Source organism: Streptopelia decaocto, assembly GCF_964273445.1.
Source record: "Streptopelia decaocto genome assembly, chromosome: 6".
NCBI lineage: Eukaryota > Metazoa > Chordata > Aves > Columbiformes > Columbidae > Streptopelia > Streptopelia decaocto.
Window position 1 is genome coordinate 13,787,535 of NC_138660.1, and position 21,759 is coordinate 13,809,293.

The 21,759-nt window shown below is 36.6% G+C and overlaps 1 protein-coding gene across 9 annotated transcripts in view; it reads left to right on the forward strand.

The window, feature by feature from the left end:
• The window catches only part of DLG1 (discs large MAGUK scaffold protein 1), a gene marked incomplete at its 5' end in the record, with an annotated part of 153,988 nt that overhangs the window by 97,277 nt on the left and 34,952 nt on the right, over positions 1-21,759 (forward strand). For 5 of the 9 annotated variants that reach the window (XM_082056855.1, XM_082056851.1, XM_082056853.1 and 2 more), the window contains 9 exons: positions 1,232-1,285; positions 4,855-4,905; positions 5,972-6,096; positions 7,362-7,531; positions 8,111-8,250; positions 10,299-10,443; positions 14,571-14,697; positions 16,805-16,961; positions 18,076-18,178. In XM_082056855.1, coding sequence (XP_081912981.1) covers positions 1,232-1,285; positions 4,855-4,905; positions 5,972-6,096; positions 7,362-7,531; positions 8,111-8,250; positions 10,299-10,443; positions 14,571-14,697; positions 16,805-16,961; positions 18,076-18,178 — 1,072 coding nt within the window. The remainder of the gene's footprint in view (positions 1-1,231; positions 1,286-4,854; positions 4,906-5,971; positions 6,097-7,361; positions 7,532-8,110; positions 8,251-10,298; positions 10,444-14,570; positions 14,698-16,804; positions 16,962-18,075; positions 18,179-21,759) is intronic. The other 4 variants (XM_082056856.1, XM_082056852.1, XM_082056854.1 and 1 more) reach the window with 1 other exon arrangement.

The following is a 21,759-nucleotide window of genomic DNA, read 5'->3' on the forward strand; positions in this document are numbered from 1 at the left end:
CATCTCAGTCTTCTGTAAGGAACTTCTGAGTCACTGCTTATTTCCCAGCTTTTCGGGGCTTTTACAAATCATGAATTCTTCAGAAGTACGATGTTGTCATGGTAATGAAACTAAAATACAGAATATGAATAGGTTAGTGTAGTTGTCATGTTTTTGCAGGCCTTATCTTTCAACGTGTTTAATACGAGCTTCTATTGCAGCCTGTTAAACTGTCCCTGAATTTATTTACACACACACATACACCCATAAAAGATGGGAGAAAAAAAAAGATTGTTTTTGTACATTGAAGCAGAAAGATTAAATTCATTTTGTGCCACTGAGTTTGTGGATCCCTTTGAACTTGTTACATGCAACGGTATTTGGGATCTGGAATATATCTTCACACTTTTTTTTTTTCTGGTCTTAGAGCAGGCTACATGCTACCTATTTTAAAGACAGATAATTGGTGGAAAAACAGGAAATCTACTTATTTGGAAGCATTTCAGAGAAATGCCACCAGCCTGTATGTATTTTCTTTCATTCGAACACACACTTCTTGCGAAAATGTTCTCAGTAACATCAGAGAATAAAAGTGTTTGCTTATTCTCCCAGTTCCTGGCTAGCAGGAATGCTGTACTAGTTTGTTTTTCTGTGGCAATAATCTCCAACTGCTTATGGCTCGAGAACCCATTATAACTTTCTGATGAAAGTACATGCTGTTATGCGGTAGGTGAATGCCTGCTGTGGATTGCTTTACAAGGCAGTTTTGTAAATCCTTTCTTCCCTAAGTTTGCATTTCGGTAAGTTTCCAGTTTGCAGTTCAAAGAGAGGGAAAGAAATACAGTCGTTTTGGTAGGAGCAAAGAGGAATCAAATCCACCAAAATGTGGTTTTAAGATATTGGCTGGTAGAGCAACTTCTGAATGTTGTGTCACAAATTTCAAGGGTAACTGGCATCATGTCAAATGTTGGCGTGATTTGGTGTTTCCTTTCAAAAGGTAATAAATGACTGAACTTGTATATGATACGTAAGCTCAGGGTTCTGGAAGAATGTGATTTTTTTGTGTGTGTGTGTGATGAAAGCACTTTGTTCAGAGTAGAAACAAGTGTTCCAAAAGGTGAATTTTTGAGATTCTCAAACTGAGACTACTTTTTAACAGAACTCTGAGAAACACAGCAAATTAAATGTTGTATAATTATCATTAGTATTATTTTCTCTTATGCTGTATAATTTTTTTTATTCTTTGTTAAAGGCAAATCCCCCTCCAGTTCTGGTGAATACAGATTCTTTGGAGACTCCAACATACGTAAGCCTACACTTGCTTTCTATTATAACTGTAGATAATGTTTTCTGTATATAGTTTTATAGGTCGGTTGTTACTAATTAATAAAGTCTGTTTCACCTGGTAGTGCATAATTTCCTCATCTGTGCTGATGGTTATTTGAAGTCCTTAAAGCTGTTTCATAAAAAAAAAAAGGAATTGTAGATTCCTGGTCGAGGGTTCTATGTGAGTACTAGTGTGTGACAGTGCAAAACACTGTTGTTTGACACTGAACCTCTGGAACCTCAGAGAACGATCTGTTTCTTCAACTGTGCAGGCAGATGCTTTAATATTTAATGTGCCATTTCCATTGCACTTCTCATAAAAACACCACTTAGTGCAGTAGCTATACTTCAGATTTTAGCACTCCAAATGTACATAAAAATGTGTTTGTTCTGTTTGAAACATTAAGGTAATAAGTGTAGTTATGTGGAGGCTTAAATTTTTGTTTGGCAGCGTGTGTTTTGTGGTAGGAATACCACTGGCAGATTGAGACTTGAGAGGCTTTGGAATGTATATTAGTTTGACATAGGTTTTAAGTGTGAATTTTCCTCCTGCATCTTCCTCCTATGGTTAGTTACATTTGCTTGTTGTTTTCCTGAACAGTGTTAAAGCCTGTGCTAGTTGCTTGATGATGTGTTTATTCTAGGTACTGGTATTAGCAAGTAAAGAGTAAATCTTGTGCTTGTCAAAAGCATTCGTATCTTGATGTTGCTACAAGGATCTGTAATAGCTCACTGCAGATGAAAGAGTGAATTAACAGTTTAAGCAAAAGACAAAAGCTTAGTACAGTGACATAATTGGCTCAAAAGTGTGTTCTGAGTGTAATAATGATGCCTCTGGCTGAAGGATCCCAGCAGTAGCCTGCAATGTGTGGCCCTTTCATTGATGTGATGTAGATACAGTTCAGAAAAACATACAGAGGATGAGGTGTCTCCCTGCTCTCGAGAACTAAACCAAGAAGAAAATGAACAATAAATGTGTGTTAATGCTTCAGAAGGCCCCATCTGATACAGGCACGTGGAGGACACTGGACTGTAGAAACATAAAGAGCAAATAAGATCGGAACAAACTGGCACTCAAAATGATAAGCTGTCTAAATTACCAACTTGCAGCGAATGTAAAACAAACAAGACCGTAACTATGTATAATCAAACCTGCTCTGTAAGTGTAGGAGGTTGAGTAAAGGAATATCCTTCTTGGCTCCTAAGTAGCTAAGGGAATTGTTAAGTGATAAGTAGTGTAAAATCATACTTGTGAAGTAACTGCGTCATGAATCTACAAAAACCTTGACTATTAGATCTTTTTCTATTGAAAAACAATATTTAAAAAGGCAAAATATGATTCTAGATAGTCATCAGGGAAAAAATGGTCAAGAACACAGCTCTTGTTATCTGAATCGTAAAGCTGCTGAGGAAGTTCTCCCTCTTAGAGCTCAAAACTGGGTTGGAAAAAAACCACCAAAAAGTGTATTTTTTTGTTCTTTGTAAAAGCCCAAGGAAATACACACAAAACTCAAGTTAGTGACAAAATTAACTTCAGTACAGCCAAAAGGCTCTAACTAAATTCTGCTAAATATTCACATTCAAAGGAGATTGTGGCATATTTACAGCATTTGTATACAACTCCCTTGATCTAGGGGAAGTCCTTGCAAATAAAGCTTGGGTTAGTGGATAAAAAGTTGCAAAAAGTAGAGTATGGCAGTGATTTATATCATTCAACGTGTCCTTGCTCCTGTCTCGGCCAGTGTTTGGTTTGTTAGAGAAAATGAATTCAGAGATAAATTAAAAAAAAGAAAGAGAGACCATAGAACTGAGATAAAGCAAAAGATAAAAATGATGGAGGTTCTTGTTTGCTGCTCTTTATCTAGATGATGTTTTAAAATTGGATTATAGAGTTTCGTGCATGGAAATAAACAAGAGACTGCTTAAATATATTAGGATTAGCTTTGTTCAGCATAATGGTAATGATTGTCTGTGTTACTTATTAAAAAAAAAATAAAGGCCACATACTGATAAAGGCCACAGTCATTGTGAGCCATTTCCCAGGAACTGTAATAGTAGCTGACTGGTTCGGTTAGCACATGTTGTCATTGTTGTAGATAATGGCTCAAGGACTAAGCTAACACAAAAACTTCTTGATCACAGGGGCTTCTTTTGTGTTGGTGTAGTAATAGATACAGTTTCGTGTATTCAGAAGGTCAAGACCTCTTCCCTTTATGGTGGAGAAATATCATGTGTTAACACTACGGTATCTTTTCCACTGAAGAAACTAAGGACATATCGGTTTTGAGATCCTGTGCAAAGAAGATGATAATAATCTCATATGTCTGGAATGAACATGACTTCTGTTGTGTTATGGGGAGATATAATTAGAGATTCAGGAAAAACTGTAGGTAAATGAGCTTGATATTAGACAACCTGTGTAAGTTGTGGCCTCTCCAGCTTTTGAAGCTTTTAAATACATTAAACAAACATGTGAGGAGCAATGTAGATGTGGTCTTAATTTTGTTTGGGGTGAATTGAAGTCCCTTTTAAAATTCTCTGGAGAAAACTACAGATTTTCGAATGTTTCCTTCTATACATGTATTTTGTATCTTTATAAAATCTTGAATAGTATGTTAAGAGTACAGAAGGCTACCAGATATAGAATATATTAAGAATGACAGGATGCATTGTAAAAGAGTACTATATGTGTTATTTCTTAAGTATTTCATCCTAAAAGGCTTGAAATAGGGAATTGCCTATAGCCGCATGTCATAAATGCTGACATAGGTATCTGTGAAGGAAAGAATTTGAGTTCCAAGATCCCTTAGTAATTGCAAAAACCTTAATGTTACTTTTATATTAAATGTGGTTACAAATTTGATATTTAATTGTTTTTGCTTAATTTGATATTTGTTACTTCTCTTCTTTGATTCTGTAGGGAGCAAAGAAAGTGGGTGTCCTTTCAAACTTGAGGACAACAAGGCTTACTATAGTGTTTGGGTTTTTCATCTAGATTTATAAAATATTCTTTTAAACCCTTCTTCTCCTTTTGGTCTTGTTTTAAATTGCTGATGTTTAGCATATATGTAACATGATAATAATATAAACAATTGTTAAATATTGCTTTGGAAGGGTCTTAACCATTTCTAGTGAGAAATTATATAAAGCCTCAGTCTTTGATTTTTCTCTGCTCTGTGAGGAACAATAGTTTGAAAATACTGCTCTGTTCCTCTATATGATTTCTTTATACTGTGACCCCTTCTTTTCTCAGTTTCAACTTGCCATATGGCCTGAGAAACATCTGAGGATCTCAAGCATTTTTTTCCTTCTGGCAATCAGAAGCAGAGGGTCTCTGCTCCGGAGTGTCTTTGTAGGACAGTCTGCTCTCTGAAATCTTTACTTTTAAACTCCTGCAACAAGAGCGTGATTCATGTACAGAGATGTCCCTTCTGAGCTCAGTGGTCAGTGGGAATCAGCTGAGATTTGATGGGAGTGAACCCCAGCCAAGTAACCTGTGTCACGTCAAGTGTCAAATCCCCTGGAAGTCTCACTTTTCTTTCTTTATAGGTCAATGGCACGGATGCAGATTATGAGTATGAAGAAATTACTCTTGAAAGGGTAACATGATAAATGTCTTTCTGTACTCATGTTAGATGGTATTTATGATACTTTGATATGAAAAATTAACCTCTTAGTACTGCTAAATGGCAATCCAAACCACTACTTACTGTGCTTTTGGTGTGTGCTGTGTGTGCTTGTTTGTTGTTGTTTTTGTTTGTTTGTTTTTTAATTTAAAATAGATTATACAGCCTAAAGAAAAAAAAATACACACAGTTTCTGGAACAGGAATAGAAGTTTTTATTAATATCCTGACCATTAAGAGTAAAATGGGGGAAGGATCTCCCTGAGACATACTGCATTTAGTGTTATTATCTAGACTTCTAGAGAGTAAAACCACAAATAGTGATTTCATTTCCTATATTTAGTTTATGTTAGGCTTTTATTTATACCATTAAGTTTTACATTGAGATTCAGGCTTCCAGTTGAGATTACAAGCAACAATTTGTCATATGCATGGCTCTTTTAGGTTTACAGTGTAGAGATGTATCTCAGTTCTCTTTTTTTTCTTGAACTTCACGTTAATAAAAAGCAATCCAGGAGTGGTTGTATTTGATATGTGTGCAGTTGTGCTGATTACTGAGAGGGTGAAGAGGTCATGCAGTTGATAGGAAGGGCAGGCAACCTTTGAAGAGAAAACGTCACGGTCTCCGCATTTGTGAGGACGTATTACAGACCTGACACAAGTTACTTAGGGGCTTCTCTGGGAAAAATAATTTGTCACTAATAATTTGATAAGGAGCAAATATTCGTATGAATAATCTCAAGATCTATCTGACTAGAGAGGGAAGTTTTAATCTAGTTTATCAAGTTCATTTGGAGAAAGCTGTGTGGTTGGAACTGTATCTCTTACACAATGGCTTATGTTCTATGAAAATAAATTATAGTTTAAGCAGTATGCTACATATAATCATACGTAAAGTGTCTTAAGTTTTTTATCAGTGAAAATTATATAGATTTGCTTCTATATTGAATCAAATGATTATTTATGATTCTATGAAATAGATATTCTAGGGTGTCTTTGCAAAATAAATGTGTAATTTTTTTTTTCCCCCTCTGCCTTTAGGGAAATTCAGGACTTGGCTTTAGCATTGCAGGTGGTACAGACAACCCACATATTGGGGATGATTCAAGTATTTTCATTACAAAAATTATAGCTGGGGGTGCAGCTGCGCAGGATGGGAGATTACGGTACGTTGACTTTCTGTGCTAGGTTACTAAATGTTTACTTTTTTTATGTTCAAGAAGTGGATGGAACAGTTTGTTACTTTTAGTAGTTTCATCATACTACATTATATTTTAAATAAGTGTTTCTTACAGAAGTATATTGTTTAATAATGAAAAATGCTTGAGTGGACCGATTTTGCACTGCTCCCCCCCCGCCCCCCAATTTGCAGTTAAGTGAAATCAGGTGACCTTTATATTTTCTGTTCAGTGATACAAATTGGTTGTGCTGTATGTTCTATAGTCCTTAATTCAATATACAAAGGAAAAGCTTATACAGATAGGATAGGTAACTCTTGCTACACATCTTCAAAATCTGTATTTTTTTTGTGTAAATTAACAGGGTACTCCTTCTCCAGTATACCAAATTTTCTTATTTAATTGTGGACTGATAATTCTATTTAACTCCTAATGGGGAAATTACTAGATGGTAGCAAGTGATATTTGGAACTTCCTTTGAAGGGTACTGTTAGAAGTTAATAAAAAATTGGACTAATAAATTATTTTTCTAATCCAGAACAGTCTTTACTCCTGTATCACTGTGTGGAAAGAAACCGCATCTGATTGTAGGGCCAGAGTGTTGTTCTCTTGTGTTGCCAGAGTCTTGCCCTATCACTTTCAGTGCGAATGCCCGATTCCTTGTGGTTTTTAGTCCTAATAAGCTTATTTCAAGGCTTCTTTTTAATTGTTGGCCATTGTCAGAGGTACATCTGGCAGCTCATGGTGACAGGTGGGTCGGGCATGGTACTGAGTGTAACGGGAGCTCAGGATTACTACAGCAACATGTTAGATAGAGTGGAACGGTGGCGCTTAAACAGCTTGTGAGAAGCAGGAATGGAAGTTGACTTGTTCATATAATGGCTTAAAACTAGTGTGTTCTCACTGTGTGCCTCCTAGATGCTGATTTTTTTAATTCTTTGTTATAGCCTTAAACAAAAGGTAGTTTCTACCATGCTCTGTTCAAAATGCTGTTTAAATGAAACACATACAAGATGGTGTCCTCTTTAGCTGAGAACAAAATATTCCCTTTAAATGTTTTTAGTGATCCTTGTTTTCTTTTTAAGCACTAACAATTAATTTTAGAGCATTGTCTTAAATCAATATGATTTTGAAGCAAAATCTTTTTATCTTAACGTGTTAACATGTTAGTGTATTGTAGATAAAATATTAGTTTCCTAATGTGTCTGTTCTGCTATAACACAAGAGCTGATCATGAATGTTGCTGTCTCTAGGGTTAACGATTGTATTCTACGAGTAAATGAGGTGGATGTTCGTGATGTGACACACAGCAAAGCAGTTGAAGCATTGAAAGAAGCGGGATCAATTGTACGATTGTATGTCAAAAGAAGAAAACCAGTCACAGAAAAAATAGTGGAAATCAAACTTGTGAAAGGCCCTAAAGGTACATAGGAGTGTAAAGCTGCTGCTTAGAGTTGATGATAGATTTCTGCATTTATTTTTCAAACTAAAGTAGTACCTTGTGTATGAGGTTCTAGGAAATGCAGAATCATGAAAAATAAAATAAAGGCATCTCAAATGATTCTGAAGTTTCATCTGTGTGTCCTGAAACTGTTCTTGTAGAATGCATATTTTTCTTTGAAATAATAAAAATGTGTTTCTGATAGTGTTTAGTAATTTTTAAGAACATGAAAAATGGGAGTAAAATATTTGATTGAATTACCTAGAAAGAATCTTTGAGAAATTAAGAAACATTTAGAGAAAGTATTATTTTGTTTCTGTATGGGTAAATGTTGGAAAATGGTGCTGTGTAAATAAGTGGAGATGCAGTAGCTGTGCTGTGTCCATTTTTCACAAGGCATTAAGTAAATGATTTAGCTTTTGATTTTCAGAAGTTCTGTTATGTCTTTTCCAGCCTAATATTTTTATATATGTATGTTTGATACAGTAGCATTATTATTTATAGATAATTTGAATCTAATGAATTCTAGGAGATTTCTTGAGTAATGACTTTATCTTCAAGCAGGTCTTGGTTTCAGTATTGCTGGTGGTGTAGGAAATCAGCATATACCTGGAGACAACAGCATCTATGTAACCAAAATCATTGAAGGTGGGGCAGCACATAAAGATGGCAAACTTCAGATTGGAGACAAACTTTTAGCTGTAAGTAAGAGCTGCACCTATTGTTGGTCATTCACTTTTAGGCCTAGTAAGTGCATTATTGACTTTGTGGTTAAGCTGCCTTCCAGTGGAGTCTTATTTCATAGAAATCAGTAAAAAAATTAATATGGCCAGGAAATCAATCATAAAAAATCAAATCTGCAGTGTTCAACACCATCCCATCAGGAAATGGCCCAGTGTTTCTGCAAAACCCGTATTAATCAGCATGTTTATTTCTGATGCCTGCTAACATTTTTCTGGAATGTGAGTGATGGGATAGTAAACCAGCATACAATCAAAAAAGATGAATGGAAGGGAACTCATGTACTGGTGGCTGGCCAGCCTGTAGCAAAACTGCTGCTTATATGGGATTTCAGTGTTTGTAATGTTTTTGGATTTCTTTAACCTTAAAATACCCCAGAGTTGGATTTTCTATACACAAAGTAAAAAATAACTTTCAACTATCTTAAATATTAAATCTACTATTAGCTGCCCAATAGGTACCTTTGTGTGCCTTGCAGATTCACAAACCCGAAGATCCAGCTGCTTGATGATAATGCTGTTAATATTTGATGGTTTTAAGTTTTAAAATCTGCATCATAGGAAGTGTTTTGATTATAGGACTTCCCCACTATATAAGGGCACTGGAAAGCTTCCTTTTAATGGCAAAATGCTTTCCAGTGTTATAATTTGTCACCTGTATGAGGAAATTCATGATAACTTGCTTATATCATAAAATGTGAGAGGTTTTAAAGAATTTGTTAGGAATATCAAACTTCTGTGACAGATTACAAAAAATTGCCTGACAAAATTAAATAAAGTGGCTATGGATTAATATCAAATACTGTTTCAGGGATGCAAGGAGCAGCCTATGCTTCTGGATCTAGTAAATACAGTGTCCTAACTTATTGTAGCTGAATCATTCCTTCAGTTGATCCAGTTAGAATTTTAATCTATAATGTATTCTGATTAGTTGAATTTCACTTTGTCAAAATTTCAGTCACTGAGGCAGAGGTGAGCTCCCATATTTTGCGGCATGTAACTTTCTGTCTGTGTGTTTAGGTTGTACTGTGCTTACCAATGCACTGCACAATGACTTGTCAGTCATTAGGAGTGGCAGGAATTTAAATCAATTTCTAAAAAACCCAAACAAACACCAATAAGAGGCTTTTAGAAAACTTTTAGGAAATATAGATAAAAATAATATATGTAAGTGGTAGAGTTGTTCCCCTGTGACTAGCAATTGACAAGGCCCAGTTGTTTTTACACAGGATATAAAGTTTTGTAATCAAACTGAAGAAAGTGTCTTTGTTCGCTGGAGTTCAGTGCAATACAAGCCTTGTTTTCCATGTTGCTTGGAATTGTCTGGAGAAGTTACTTCCCACTTCAAAATATGGAAGAGAGGGCAAACAACTCAATTTACTGAAGCTTTAGATGAGATACTAATTGTTAAAGGATTTTTAATTTTCTTTTTAAACTGAAGTGCTAGTGTTTCACCTGAATAGCAATACTTTTAAAAAATCTACCTGTAAAGTTAAACAAGTTCCTGTTAATTGGCATGTAAATCAGTCACTTTGGGATCTTCTCCAGTTTTGACCCCTACTTTGACCTCTTGCAAGAATATGTTGTCCTGTTGCAATGTCTAGAACTTCATTATATCATGATAAGATCATGTAGGATTTATTCTTCGTAGAAGAAACTTTCTTCTATTTAATCCTTGCAATAACAGATTATGTCAGTGCTGTGACTGTGCAAGCTTGTGGCATTTTGAGTGTCATTTGTCCCATTAGTTTTCCAGTCACGTGTGCCTTCTCTAGAATGTTACAGTCAAGAGAGTTTATAATAATCTTTTGAGGAAAGAGTTCTCTGTCTTCTGTTTCACAGCACTACAAAGCATCTCTTATATAACTTTTCAATAACCAGTTATGTCTGTGGCACATGAAGCCCAATAAAGACTCTCAAAGCCCAAGTGCTCCAACAGCTTTCAATGAGCATCCGGTGAAAATGCACATTTTTCTGTGTCGAGAATTTGTTTATTTTTTTCTCTTTAGGTGAACAGCGTTTGCTTAGAAGAAGTTACTCATGAAGAAGCAGTGACTGCCTTAAAAAACACATCGGACTTTGTTTATCTGAAAGTTGCGAAACCCACCAGCATGTTCATGAATGACAGTTATGTTCCTCCTGACATCACAAATTGTAAGTTCAGCTTATCTTTGTAATTTAATTGTTTTTTCCTTTAAGGTGTTAATATACCTCATTTTTAGTATTTTAACAACTTCAAGCTTTTAAAAATTATGTAGAGTGAAAATCTGATATAAGAAAGTTGATTAACTGGAAAACTGTGTGCTGAACAGAATACTGTCCCATAGCTTGTGTACTGGCAAGACAGCAGCAGTGGGGCACTTCATTGTTTCTGTGGCCGATGTGGCCCTGTCCGAGTGCCTTGGTGTTTCTGGTGAGTGCAGAGAGAACGGCTTCCTTCGTTCTCCTGGGGACTGTGAAGAATAACAGACAATGCACTGCATAGATGTTCAGTGTCCTGTGATCTAAGCAAAAGAAAATGCTGTGTCAGGTACAGGTTAGTGAAGTTCTGACTTACTTTTTTCTGTTTTCCTGCTTTTTCGTGAGCTGTATGTATTTGAATAAACAGGACTGGGAGGAGCATGGAGGTCTTGACCTCTGATGCCTTCCTGCAAATGTATTGCAAAATTCTCTGTTAACTTACTTGAAATCTTCAGGTTTAACATAGTTGTTGATAATTCAAGTGGAAGACCACTGAATGCTGTAGTGAAAAGAGTTAAAAGAATTTTTTGTTGACATAAGGGTACTCGTTACAGAAGTCTCTCTGAAGTCAGATGTCTGAATCCAGAAGGTTCAAGGGTGAACTACAATATAAAGGAAAAGCTGAATTGAATGTACTGTTTCTTCAAGAGGGATATTACCATTTAGTGTTCAGAGAAAGGGATGAGAATGATATAACTGTCTTTGAAAGACTGAATAGCTGGACTTTCTGGATGAACAGTTTTACTCATTTTGTCACATAAAATGGTTCTGGGGAGGGTTTTTTTATTTTTATTTCCTGCAGTCAGATAGGAGTAATTAATATGTAGCACTGATCTGTTCAGATACTACTTCATATGGACAAGGGAATGTTTTTGGACCAAGAAGTCACAGATGTAATCTAAACCGGTTTGTGAAGAACAACAAACAAAAGTGCAGTACAACAATGGACTGAAGTACCTTATAAGCCCATCATTTATTTGCGATACCTACAGTATCTTTAAATCTATTTCTAAGTTTATTGAATTACAATTTGGAGCTAATCAGGTTTTATCTTCACTGTCTTGTTAGAAGGATATTCTCAGAGGCTTCATCCTTTGACAGAAAACTGATTTTTGGGCTTCACTTATTCATCCCCAGTTTTATACTCATATACATGGTTAGAGAGCAGCCGTTTTCCCTTATGGTGTCTAGTTTGTCCAATAATTCAACCTTTCCCACTGTTTCCTTGGAAGTCAGACTTATTTTTCTCTCTCCATTATAACTGACCTCTCATGTTTCGCCTTGAGTTCAGATTTTCTGGAACAGAGGTAACCCGATTTGTACATAGTGTTCCCGGGAGTGTTGCAGTAGTGCAGTTACACTGCTGTGGATGATGATGTGACAAACATAGAAGTGTCTTATCTAGTACTACTTTATCTTGACGTGATCATGGGGATATTTATTTTATGAATCTTTTGTGGGGGCAAAGGCAAAGCCTCAAGGAAACCTAGAGAGAGAAAAGTAGAGAGGGAGCTGGTTCCTCTTAACTTGCCCCATCCTGTAACTCAGCGGTACCCTGATATTGGCAAAAGTCATTAACTCTTGCTCAGAAACAACTTAGAATAAGGCTTAAATGGAAAGGAACAAAGCACTATAGCAATTTAGAGGACTGGTTATCTCTTTTGGGAGGAAAACTGAACTGAAACTGTTCAGTTTGTGTGAGTAGAAGAAAGAACCTGTAGCAGGATTTGACAAATCTGCTCCTTTACTAGGGAAACGTAAAGGAATGGTTTGGTATAAATGTAGATTCTAATTTTAAATTGTGTGCTTTGGTACAGTTCGTTAGTTGATACTTTAAACATAGAAGACTGTCTGTAGACTTAAAAAGTTAAGAACAGAGGTACCAAATTCAGAATTTGTTTGTCTTTAAGACTTTCTGGAACTGGTCTAGTTTAGTTACAGAGTTAAGGATACTGGGAAACTGCAGGTAACACGGAAATAATAGGAAATCTTCAATTTTCTTTATGTGTAGAACTGGGTTATGTCAGGTGGGGGTGGATTTGGAAATGGAATCTCTCCTTAAGAGTCTTTGACTTTTCCTGTCAAAGCAAGTTCATTTTATGCATGGTATTTTCTGTTCATCCAAAATACAGCTCCTTTATCAGTTACATCAGTAATAATATTTACTTGGAAAGAGAAGCTTAGGCCTGATTGAGGATTCAGAAAGTGATGGCTTGCCTTTTATTTCTGTCATGTTCCTCATGAATATTCTTCAGGTATAATCTCCAGCTCAAATAGTTTTAGGAAAGCACAGACATGTTTCTTGCACGAACTCTGTAGAGAGCCTGAAATAATAAACTGTTCTATTGCTTGATAGCTGAGTTCTAGTTACATGGTGAAAGGAAATTAAAAATTAGCATATATTAGCATATATGGTAGTATCAGATGATATGTATGTTTCTGAGTACGATGGAGTTAAAAGCTTTAGGAACATTAAAAACAGTTAAACGAAAAGCACTGTAAGCCAACAAACATGCTCTTCTCATCCTTGCAAGGAGCAGGAGGGGAAAGGTGCGATGAGTGTGTGTGTGTGTGTGTGTGTGTGTGTGTGTGTGTTAAAGCTGCTCCAAAAAATGTTTTTTAAAGTCATTTGTCTTAAAAAGCTCCTAATTATCAGGGAATTCTCAAAATGAATGCTTTTGCTGATCATTTGGTTTTAGCAAAAGCAGTGTTCTCTTTGCTCTAGACCTCATGAAGCTGACTTGAGGAAGCTGTTTTTGTCTGTGGTGTGGAAGGGGACAGGCGTCCTCTGGTGCCCAGATTCTGATTTTTGATGAAACCACTTGTGAATCCAGAGTTGCAATTTCCAAAAGCTGTGCACAATCCCAGACTAGAGCATGCAATGCTCTGAGGGCCAGTGCGGCTGAGTAACACAAGTACTTTATCAGCTGTTAGCAGTGGATTTTAATGTTTGCTGAGGCACATTCCAGAAAATGGACAGAGCTCTAATACTGTGACTAAGCTGTGAAGAATAAGTAATCTGCCTAGTCAGGTAGGATCCCAGATGCTATATGACAGGTACTATAGGTGGTTCTCTGTCTGGCTCATTAGCTCTTTTCTGGGACTGTTGATCAGGGTAAGACAGTGTTGATGTGATACATACTCCATGCCATGTACGGGATTTACTGCACACAGGTCTACTAGAAATTTAGAATAATACAGAATCAATCCAGTGCAGGTTGGGTGGTTTAAAAGCCAGCTATTTAGCAAATCTGTCATGTAAAAATGCTTGTGATGAAGTTTATGTATGATCCAAATGTTCTGACAGTGGTTTAAAAAGAAAAACAAAACCACATAATATACAGGTCACTTCTGCATTCTGTGTCATATCTATTCACTTAAAAAGCTTTGATTTTTAGTGTAAACCTTCAAAGGTCAGGCACCGCATCAGATACAGCAGGTGAATAAGAGTGAGGCGAGTCCATCAGCTTTAATAATGTTGAATCTGTGAGGTGTCCCCACCCTTCATGTTTAAGCCTCGAAGCGTGAAGCACCTACACCAGGATAAAGATGTTTCCCTTGTAGAATGTGCTTTGTAATAGGAGAAAGTGGGTGAATGGTCACTTAAAATTGATGTGCCTAACTTGGGAAATATATGGCATCCTCTTATTTATTGGAACAGCTCCTCTGGAATTGTAGAATGTTTTCCATCAATTGAAGTCATTAAGGTGATAAATTTTTCTATTATTTGTTGTGGTTCAGGTAAAACATACGCACTTCATGCACAGGAGTTATGGCCTGTTATGCAAGAGAGTAGACTAAATCACTTAAACACTCCTTTCTAGTTTTAATCAGTAAACCTGTGAATAATGCAACTGACTCTTACAGAACAGTTGAACTTTTTTGCACCAGCTTGTTTGTTCCTCTCAGTAAATAGATGCCTCTGACCTTGAAGAGTGGAAGGTTGAATAATCTTACCTTTCTTACCCAGGGTGTGCTGTTGGCTGAGCACAGCTCTTTTCCATTCCTTAATGCTTATTTATTTTTTTTCCTCTTCGAAGCTTATTCTCAGCCAGTGGATAACCATATCACTCCATCTGCCTACTTGGGACAGTCCCTGCCCCCAGCATCACCAGGCCGATATTCACCCATTCCCAAGGGAATGCTTGGAGATGATGAGATTACCAGGTAAGGAATGACTAAAGCTACATGTGAAATTAATTAACCAGGGAAGCCCCTAAGATGTTTGTGGGCACAATAGTAGTGAATTCTATATTTTATTTCAATAAATAAATGCAAATGATTAATTTCTTAACACTTGTAAACATTAGTGTGATGAGAAAACTAGGTATATTTATATACACATGCACAATTTAGCAGTCCAGGAATAGTATTAAAATCAGAATGCCCTGCCAAAGTGCTCCATGAGTTCACTAAGCTTTTTAGGATGGTAGTATGAGCAGACTAGACATTATTTCTTGCTTTAAAGCCAGCAATCTGTCCCCCCTCACCTCCCACCACAGACAAGGGTTAGTTTGATGGATTAGTATATCCAGAAGGGCTAGAGATCTCTTAATGCTTTCTCATTAGCAGACCATTCGTTCCTTCACTGATTGAGTAGCTTGCATTAATCTTTTGTTCATTATCGCTGATAAAGGGGAGCTCTTGTAATTTTGTTATCTTTCTGTTCTGCAAGTATAGGGATGTTATACTGCTTATTCAGAATGTTGTTGCCGAATTCTGTCACAGCATCATCTGATGCAGATGTTACTTTCTGAGACAGGGTCTACCCAGGCTTGAAGTATACGTAATATAATATATTGGATAATTTATTTTAGCGTATCGGAAAGTAGAAGAGATTCATATATGTCTTTGTGGTTATTTTTAACTTAGGGTTGGGTGGACATGTAAGCCGAAGTGATTCTGTCCTGTTGATAGCATTACTGAACTTAGGGTTGTATAGCTTTCCTTTAAAATTACTGTAAAATGAGATTTTTAGATTTCTCCTGAAACACAAGGGTTATTCAGATAAGGTTTGAGGTGATTTTCCTTAAATTACCTTCCCATATTCTGCTCCCTGCATCCCAAAAAGAGGTTTAGAAATTTTGAGTATTATTTTAAAAGAGACTGTGTATTTATGTTCTTTAAATGCAGCTTTTTTGTTCATTTATTAGTGTGGTCCAGAGCAATATACAGAGGTTTTCACAATGTCATTTATTTGTAACTAAAGAGTACTCTGAAAGGATGAATATAATAGTTGATAGCAGGTGAAATTTAAGAATTTCACACTAAATTGCTTTAAGAGCTAGTGCAAAAATTGAGTTATTTCTAAAGACCGGGCTAGATGATGCTTCTTGTTCTGGAAAATGCAGCTGCTTAGTTTATTCTATAAATTAATAGTTAATGTCTCCAAATAAGAGTGTCCATTAGATTGTTCTTTAGTGCTCTCTAGTGATTTTTCAAATGCAGTGCACGGTTGCTGTGCTTTATTAGAAATGTCTGCTTCTGAAATAAGTTCTCCTTTTCCTGTATTGGCTCAAGTAGCAGATGAGTAGAATTTTGGAAAGAGTATTTCTGCATTAAAAGTTGACTGGCCCTAAACTTGATCAGTGTTTTCTTCCTTCCGCTCCTCACCCTGGCCAGAAGGACATCCTATAAAAAGAATGCAAGAACTTGGTTTAGATTTCACTTTTTCAATTGCAGCTGCTGCAAATAAATTGCAAATGTAGTTGCGATTTACTGTAATTTCTGATTTTTTTTTAAAGGGTTTATGCATTCTTCTTGAATTGTTCTTTGCTATATTTATTGCTTGAAATTAAAGCAGTAAGGATATATTTTTCATTATTGATGTTTCCTGTTAGAATTTGTTCTTTTAAGTTTCAGAAAAGCAAAATAGTATTCTGTTGCTTGCTGTTACCATTAGCTAGGATAAGAATGAGCTATACGGAGGCTCTTGAACCATATGGAAAGTGTTAAGTAAAGACATTTAGCACTGGATAGGATTGTATCATAATAGGAATTTAGAATACATACATAGTTATGAATTGTTTGGTTCACCTAACAACAAGCAGAATTGAAAGCACACAAATAATAGAAGCTGTTATTTGAAAGTTTCAGTTATTGAGGGGAGCACTGGGGGTGGGACGCACGACATTGTTGCCTTTAGAAATGTAGAACTTGCGATACCTAAGTTTTCAACACTACATCCCTCAGGAGACTTAGCTTTTCTAATTTTTTTATTTTACTTTTACTCATGGCTAGTGACCAAAATTTCATATTCTCTTCTTTCATTCAGGGAGCCTAGAAAGGTCGTCCTGCATCGAGGATCAACAGGTCTTGGTTTCAACATTGTTGGAGGAGAAGATGGAGAAGGAATTTTCATCTCTTTCATACTCGCAGGAGGGCCAGCTGACCTGAGTGGAGAGCTCAGGAAAGGAGATCGTATAATTTCTGTAGGCATTCTTGCTTCTTTTATGTAAACAATAACGAGAGTTCTCACCTCCCTGGATATTAAAGGCAGTTAGTATTATTTATATGCAAGGAATATAATTAACTGAGTTGAATTTGAGACAATGGAACAGATACCAATATGCTTCCAGAGTATCTTTGAGGACTTTAGTCTGCCTCAGTTTCTCATCTGTAACCTTATTAAAATAGCACTCTCCTTATCAGAGGTATTTTTTTCAGTGAAGATATTAATTTATCTTAGTCTGGTAGCTGAGGGGTGTGTGTGTCTAAATTGAAAATATTCAAGCTTCAGAAATAAGCCCTTTAATGGGATGGCTTATTTGGCAGTAGCGTCTAAGATTTGGTGCTTTACTTCCTGGAGTAACTACTAAACTTACTATTAGTCTTGAACAGATCCACCTCATACCTGAGGGCTTTACTATATTAGTACTGAAGGTCATAAAGATTTTGTGTTTTTCTTTGTGAAATTACTTAATTGGTGCAGAATTGTTCCTTTAGACATTTGCATTGTAATTTGGTAGTTATTTCAGAGGAAAAAATACTTTTGGCTCTGCTGTTATTAAAATGCTGATATTACAGTCCACCTTTAGTTTGAACTACGAAAAATTCTTTTGGTGTAAAATGTGACACACATTTCAGCTTCGGTTTTTGTTCTGATGCTATTTTTAAATCTGCATTGAAAACAAGGTTAGAATTTTGTGGAGGGTGTGGTCTCACACTGGATGTTAAACATAGTGGTCCGTAGGCACACTTTGCCTTAGGAGGTCCCTGAAGCCATGTTGTAGAAAGGGGAGGTCAACCATTACAGAAAAGAGCAGTCTTTGTCTCCTTAAAAAAAATAAAAAAAAAGCTCTTAAGAAAGTTGACCTAGTGAATATGAATTCACTAAGTAATATGCTGTGATGATTGTAGTATTTCTTAAGAGTATATGTGAGACAGGATTTATCGACTTTGTGTTTCAGTAAGGATCAGTAAACTTTGTATTAACTAACTAGTAGTGTTGGAAACAGGGAAAACTCACATGGCCTGAAAACTCTGTTCTGAGATGATAAACACAAATGTTTATTTTGATGAAGAGCCTTTTTGTATTACTTGTAGGTAAACGGAGTAGATCTAAAAGCAGCAACCCACGAGCAGGCAGCAGCCGCCCTGAAGAATGCAGGCCAAGCAGTAACTATCGTAGCTCAGTACCGTCCAGAAGGTAAGGGTTGCTTTATACAGTTAGATCTGGTAGAAATGTCACACTGTTGCTTTTGCATTTCACAATTGTCTTCACCCTTTAATATGGTGGTTTTATTTTCCTTAGTAATTGGAGGATAAAAGATCTAATTCTTTCTCTGTTGTGTTGATTCAGATAACCTAAGGAGACCATCAGGTTTTGATTCCTCTGTTTTATACTGAGTGGGTATTTCTGTTTATCCAGCATTTTCTTTTTGTCCAGATTAGGCTGCAGCTGATACTGATTAAACATCCATGTGTATTCTGCAGAAACCAAATAATATTGCCTCATCACTATGAACACATTTGTTCTCCTGTATTTCTACAGCACATTTTAAATGCCTTTGTCTCTTTGAGGCTTTAAAAATTTAATAGTATAAAATTATATGCTTACCTTGAGTCTGTAAACCCAAATATTACTCTTTATGTATATAACAAGACAATTTTGATCTCTTACTATGAACTGTGGTAATCAACAGCTTTCTCCAGCTTTGCTAAATTGGAAGGCCCATCACTAAATCTTCCTTGCAGTAACTTGTCTGCTTAAACTTCAAATTAAAATTCAAGAGTACTGGCAAGGGATAAGTGCAGGTGTTTATCGGGTCTGGACATCTAACAGGACTGTTACCTTTATCTGAAATTTTTCAGTAACTGATTGTAGCCCACTTTTCTTCATTCTTTATTTCTTCTCTTCTGTCTTGTTTTTCTTACCCTGTCCTCCCCAAGTCTTTGAAATGTTAGCTTTGGCATTCCCCTTGCCTCCACCTCCATCAACATCGGAGATCTCCTCTGACCCAGGAACTCTGTTGGCAGTAAAGCCAAGTGATTGATTTGTGACTAGTTCATGGTCAAACCCTTGCAGTGCAGCCCATGTTGTCTGAGAGGGTGTGCATCCCATTCACATGTTGAATTTGTGCATTGCTCTGTTCCAGAATTTGTTTTCTAGAAGTGCTCACTCTGACACTGACTTTTAGAACGAACAGTAGGGTCAGCATTGGTTCTGGAATATTTGCTTTGGCTTTGTGTCAGAATTATCAAATATTTCCATTGACGGACATTTGGCCTGTCCTTTGTTTAGCTCTTCAGTGCTGTGACCGGTGGGTCAAAATGTTACATCTTCTTGCTCCCTGAGTAGGGATCCCTCACCTTTGTGAGAAATAAAACCTTGTGCTTTTATTTCCCCGTGACTTGTCCTCTTTGGCATGTGGCCTCTTTTTTGGTCAGAGAGGACATTCTTGGTCACTATTTCTTCTGCCAGGAAAAATATGTTGGGATGTGGCCCCTAGTAGCAGAACATATGTTTCTCTGGTAGAATGTATCCCAGGGCACAAGCACTTTTATTTCCTTGCCAAAGAGTGTATCCAGACTTCATGCAAAAGCAGCAGTTTTTCATTTGTCTCTTTTTGGGGTTCAGGCTTTAAAAAGAAAAGAATCCCTTCATACTCTGAAAGCTGGAATCCTCTTTTCCTTTTACAACAAGATAAATAAGCCTTTTGGATGGTTCCTGCTCCTTCCTGCATTGGAAATAACAGCTTTTTTCATTACTGCTTGTCCAAGCAGATAACTTATTGTCTTGAAGCGTATCGAGGTGCTTGACTGACTGATGGGATTTTGAACCATTGCACAGAGATTTGCCCAGAGCAACATAAGCTGCCCCTTACAAATTTTTCAATGACTGTCACTTGTAGACTTTAAACCTAGAGCTGTGCTCTTTCCTTCGTGACTACTGAAGCATTGAGGAGAAGACTGCGTGCAGTTGAGCTGCATTGAGAGAGCAGTTCTCAAAGGTTTATAGGGCCTATTTGAGAGGATGCACATGGGAGATGTTGAATTATTTTAGATTATGGGCAGACATCTGACATATTATTCAAAGAAAGGATTTGTTTGTTGTTTGTTTTTTTTAAGATGTTTGATCTGCATGACTGTTTTTCTTTGTGAAATAGTGCTTAAAATCTCCATTTGGAGTGAAGATATTTAAAGCATGTTAGGGAATACTCTACCCTTTGGAAGTGGGCCACGAAAGAACCATGTAAGCAGGAGATGGAGATCCACTGTAATTTGGAGGCAAAGTGTGAATTGACACATGGTAAACCTACCACAGAGACCTCTAATTACTAATGTTTGACTTTGTTTGACATCTCTCCTTACCTTTTTCATACTTCTTGTGACAAGAGGTTGGACGGAACCTCCGTTCCTCCAGCTGTCAGCTTCTTTCAGGTCTGATGTGGGAGGTAAATTTGATCAGACACTCACTGTTCATATTTTAGAGATTAGCAAAGAGAATATATCCTTAAAGGTCACTCTTTGTTTATTATCATAGGAAAGCAGCCTGAGATTTAACTTTCTAAATAGAAAATATCACCCATGTCATTGAGTGCACTAGATAAAAGTGCATATGTTCTTTGATCATCTTCACATTTCCTAAATTATAGCTGTGGATGGTCTTCTTTTCCACCTCGATGCATTTAAGTTGGAAATTCTATAATTATCTTTACATGCATATAATTATATTTTCTGTTTATGCCATTCAGAAAAGGTTAATAATATTTAAAATGAAGAGTTCGTAAAATTATTGTTTCTCAAATGTCTTCATAAAGATGAAGAGCTTCCATTATAAGTGCTTGTATCGCATATGTATTTTATTTATATTTTTAAATCCGGCAGGATTTTGTAAAAGATACTGACAGCTGGGACAGATCAAGGAGATTCTAGACATCCATCAGGGCTCGTTATAACTGGGTAAATAGATTGAGTATGATAGGAGCATTTGGAAGACACTTGCGACCAGCTCACTTCACTGCCTGTAATTGTATGTGACAGTTTGTATGTTCATAGATGTGGTGGGGAATACTAATTTATGTTTTTACATCCTATCACATTAGTTCTGTTAGAAGTTCCCCATTTGTCTTTCTCCTCAGATTCCTGGAAAAGAGCATTTTTGCAAGCAATTCTCTCATAGAAAAGCCTGAGTAGGCTGTGGAAAAATTAATTGTTGGAAAAGCTCTATCCTAGGAAGTGTTGCATTTTCCCTGTTTCTTCAAATCCAGTTAGCCAGCATGGTTTATCAAACACTATTTACTGGACTTGGGGTAGGCTAATATGGCTGAATGATACTGCTTTTATCATATTTGGGCTCGAGTTACATAACTGCTGGCTTCTGTTCCCTAAAATCTCAGAAATGTTCATTGGTTATGGAATTGGGTGAAAACAGATGTAACCTCATCCCTAAAAATATACTTCTGTGCGTTCATTTAGTTTCCAGCAGGGTTCAGCGAATCAGAGAGATGCCTTACAAAATTTCCTACTGTACTGAACCAAATTTCAGTAACTTAGCAGCACTCTTTGGGGTTGCTAAAAGCCAAATGGGAATGTGAAGGTATTTTCCACTTTACAAAAGTGACTCCTGCATCAAGCACCACTTCTGTGCTACCACAACTAAAGTCAATTGACTTTTGCTTTCTCCTTGTGGATTCTGTGCTTTATCTTGCAACTTCCCTAGGAGCTGTCATCAACTGTGGAGTCACCTCTTGGGTTGTATTTGTACGTACGTGTGTAGTACATACA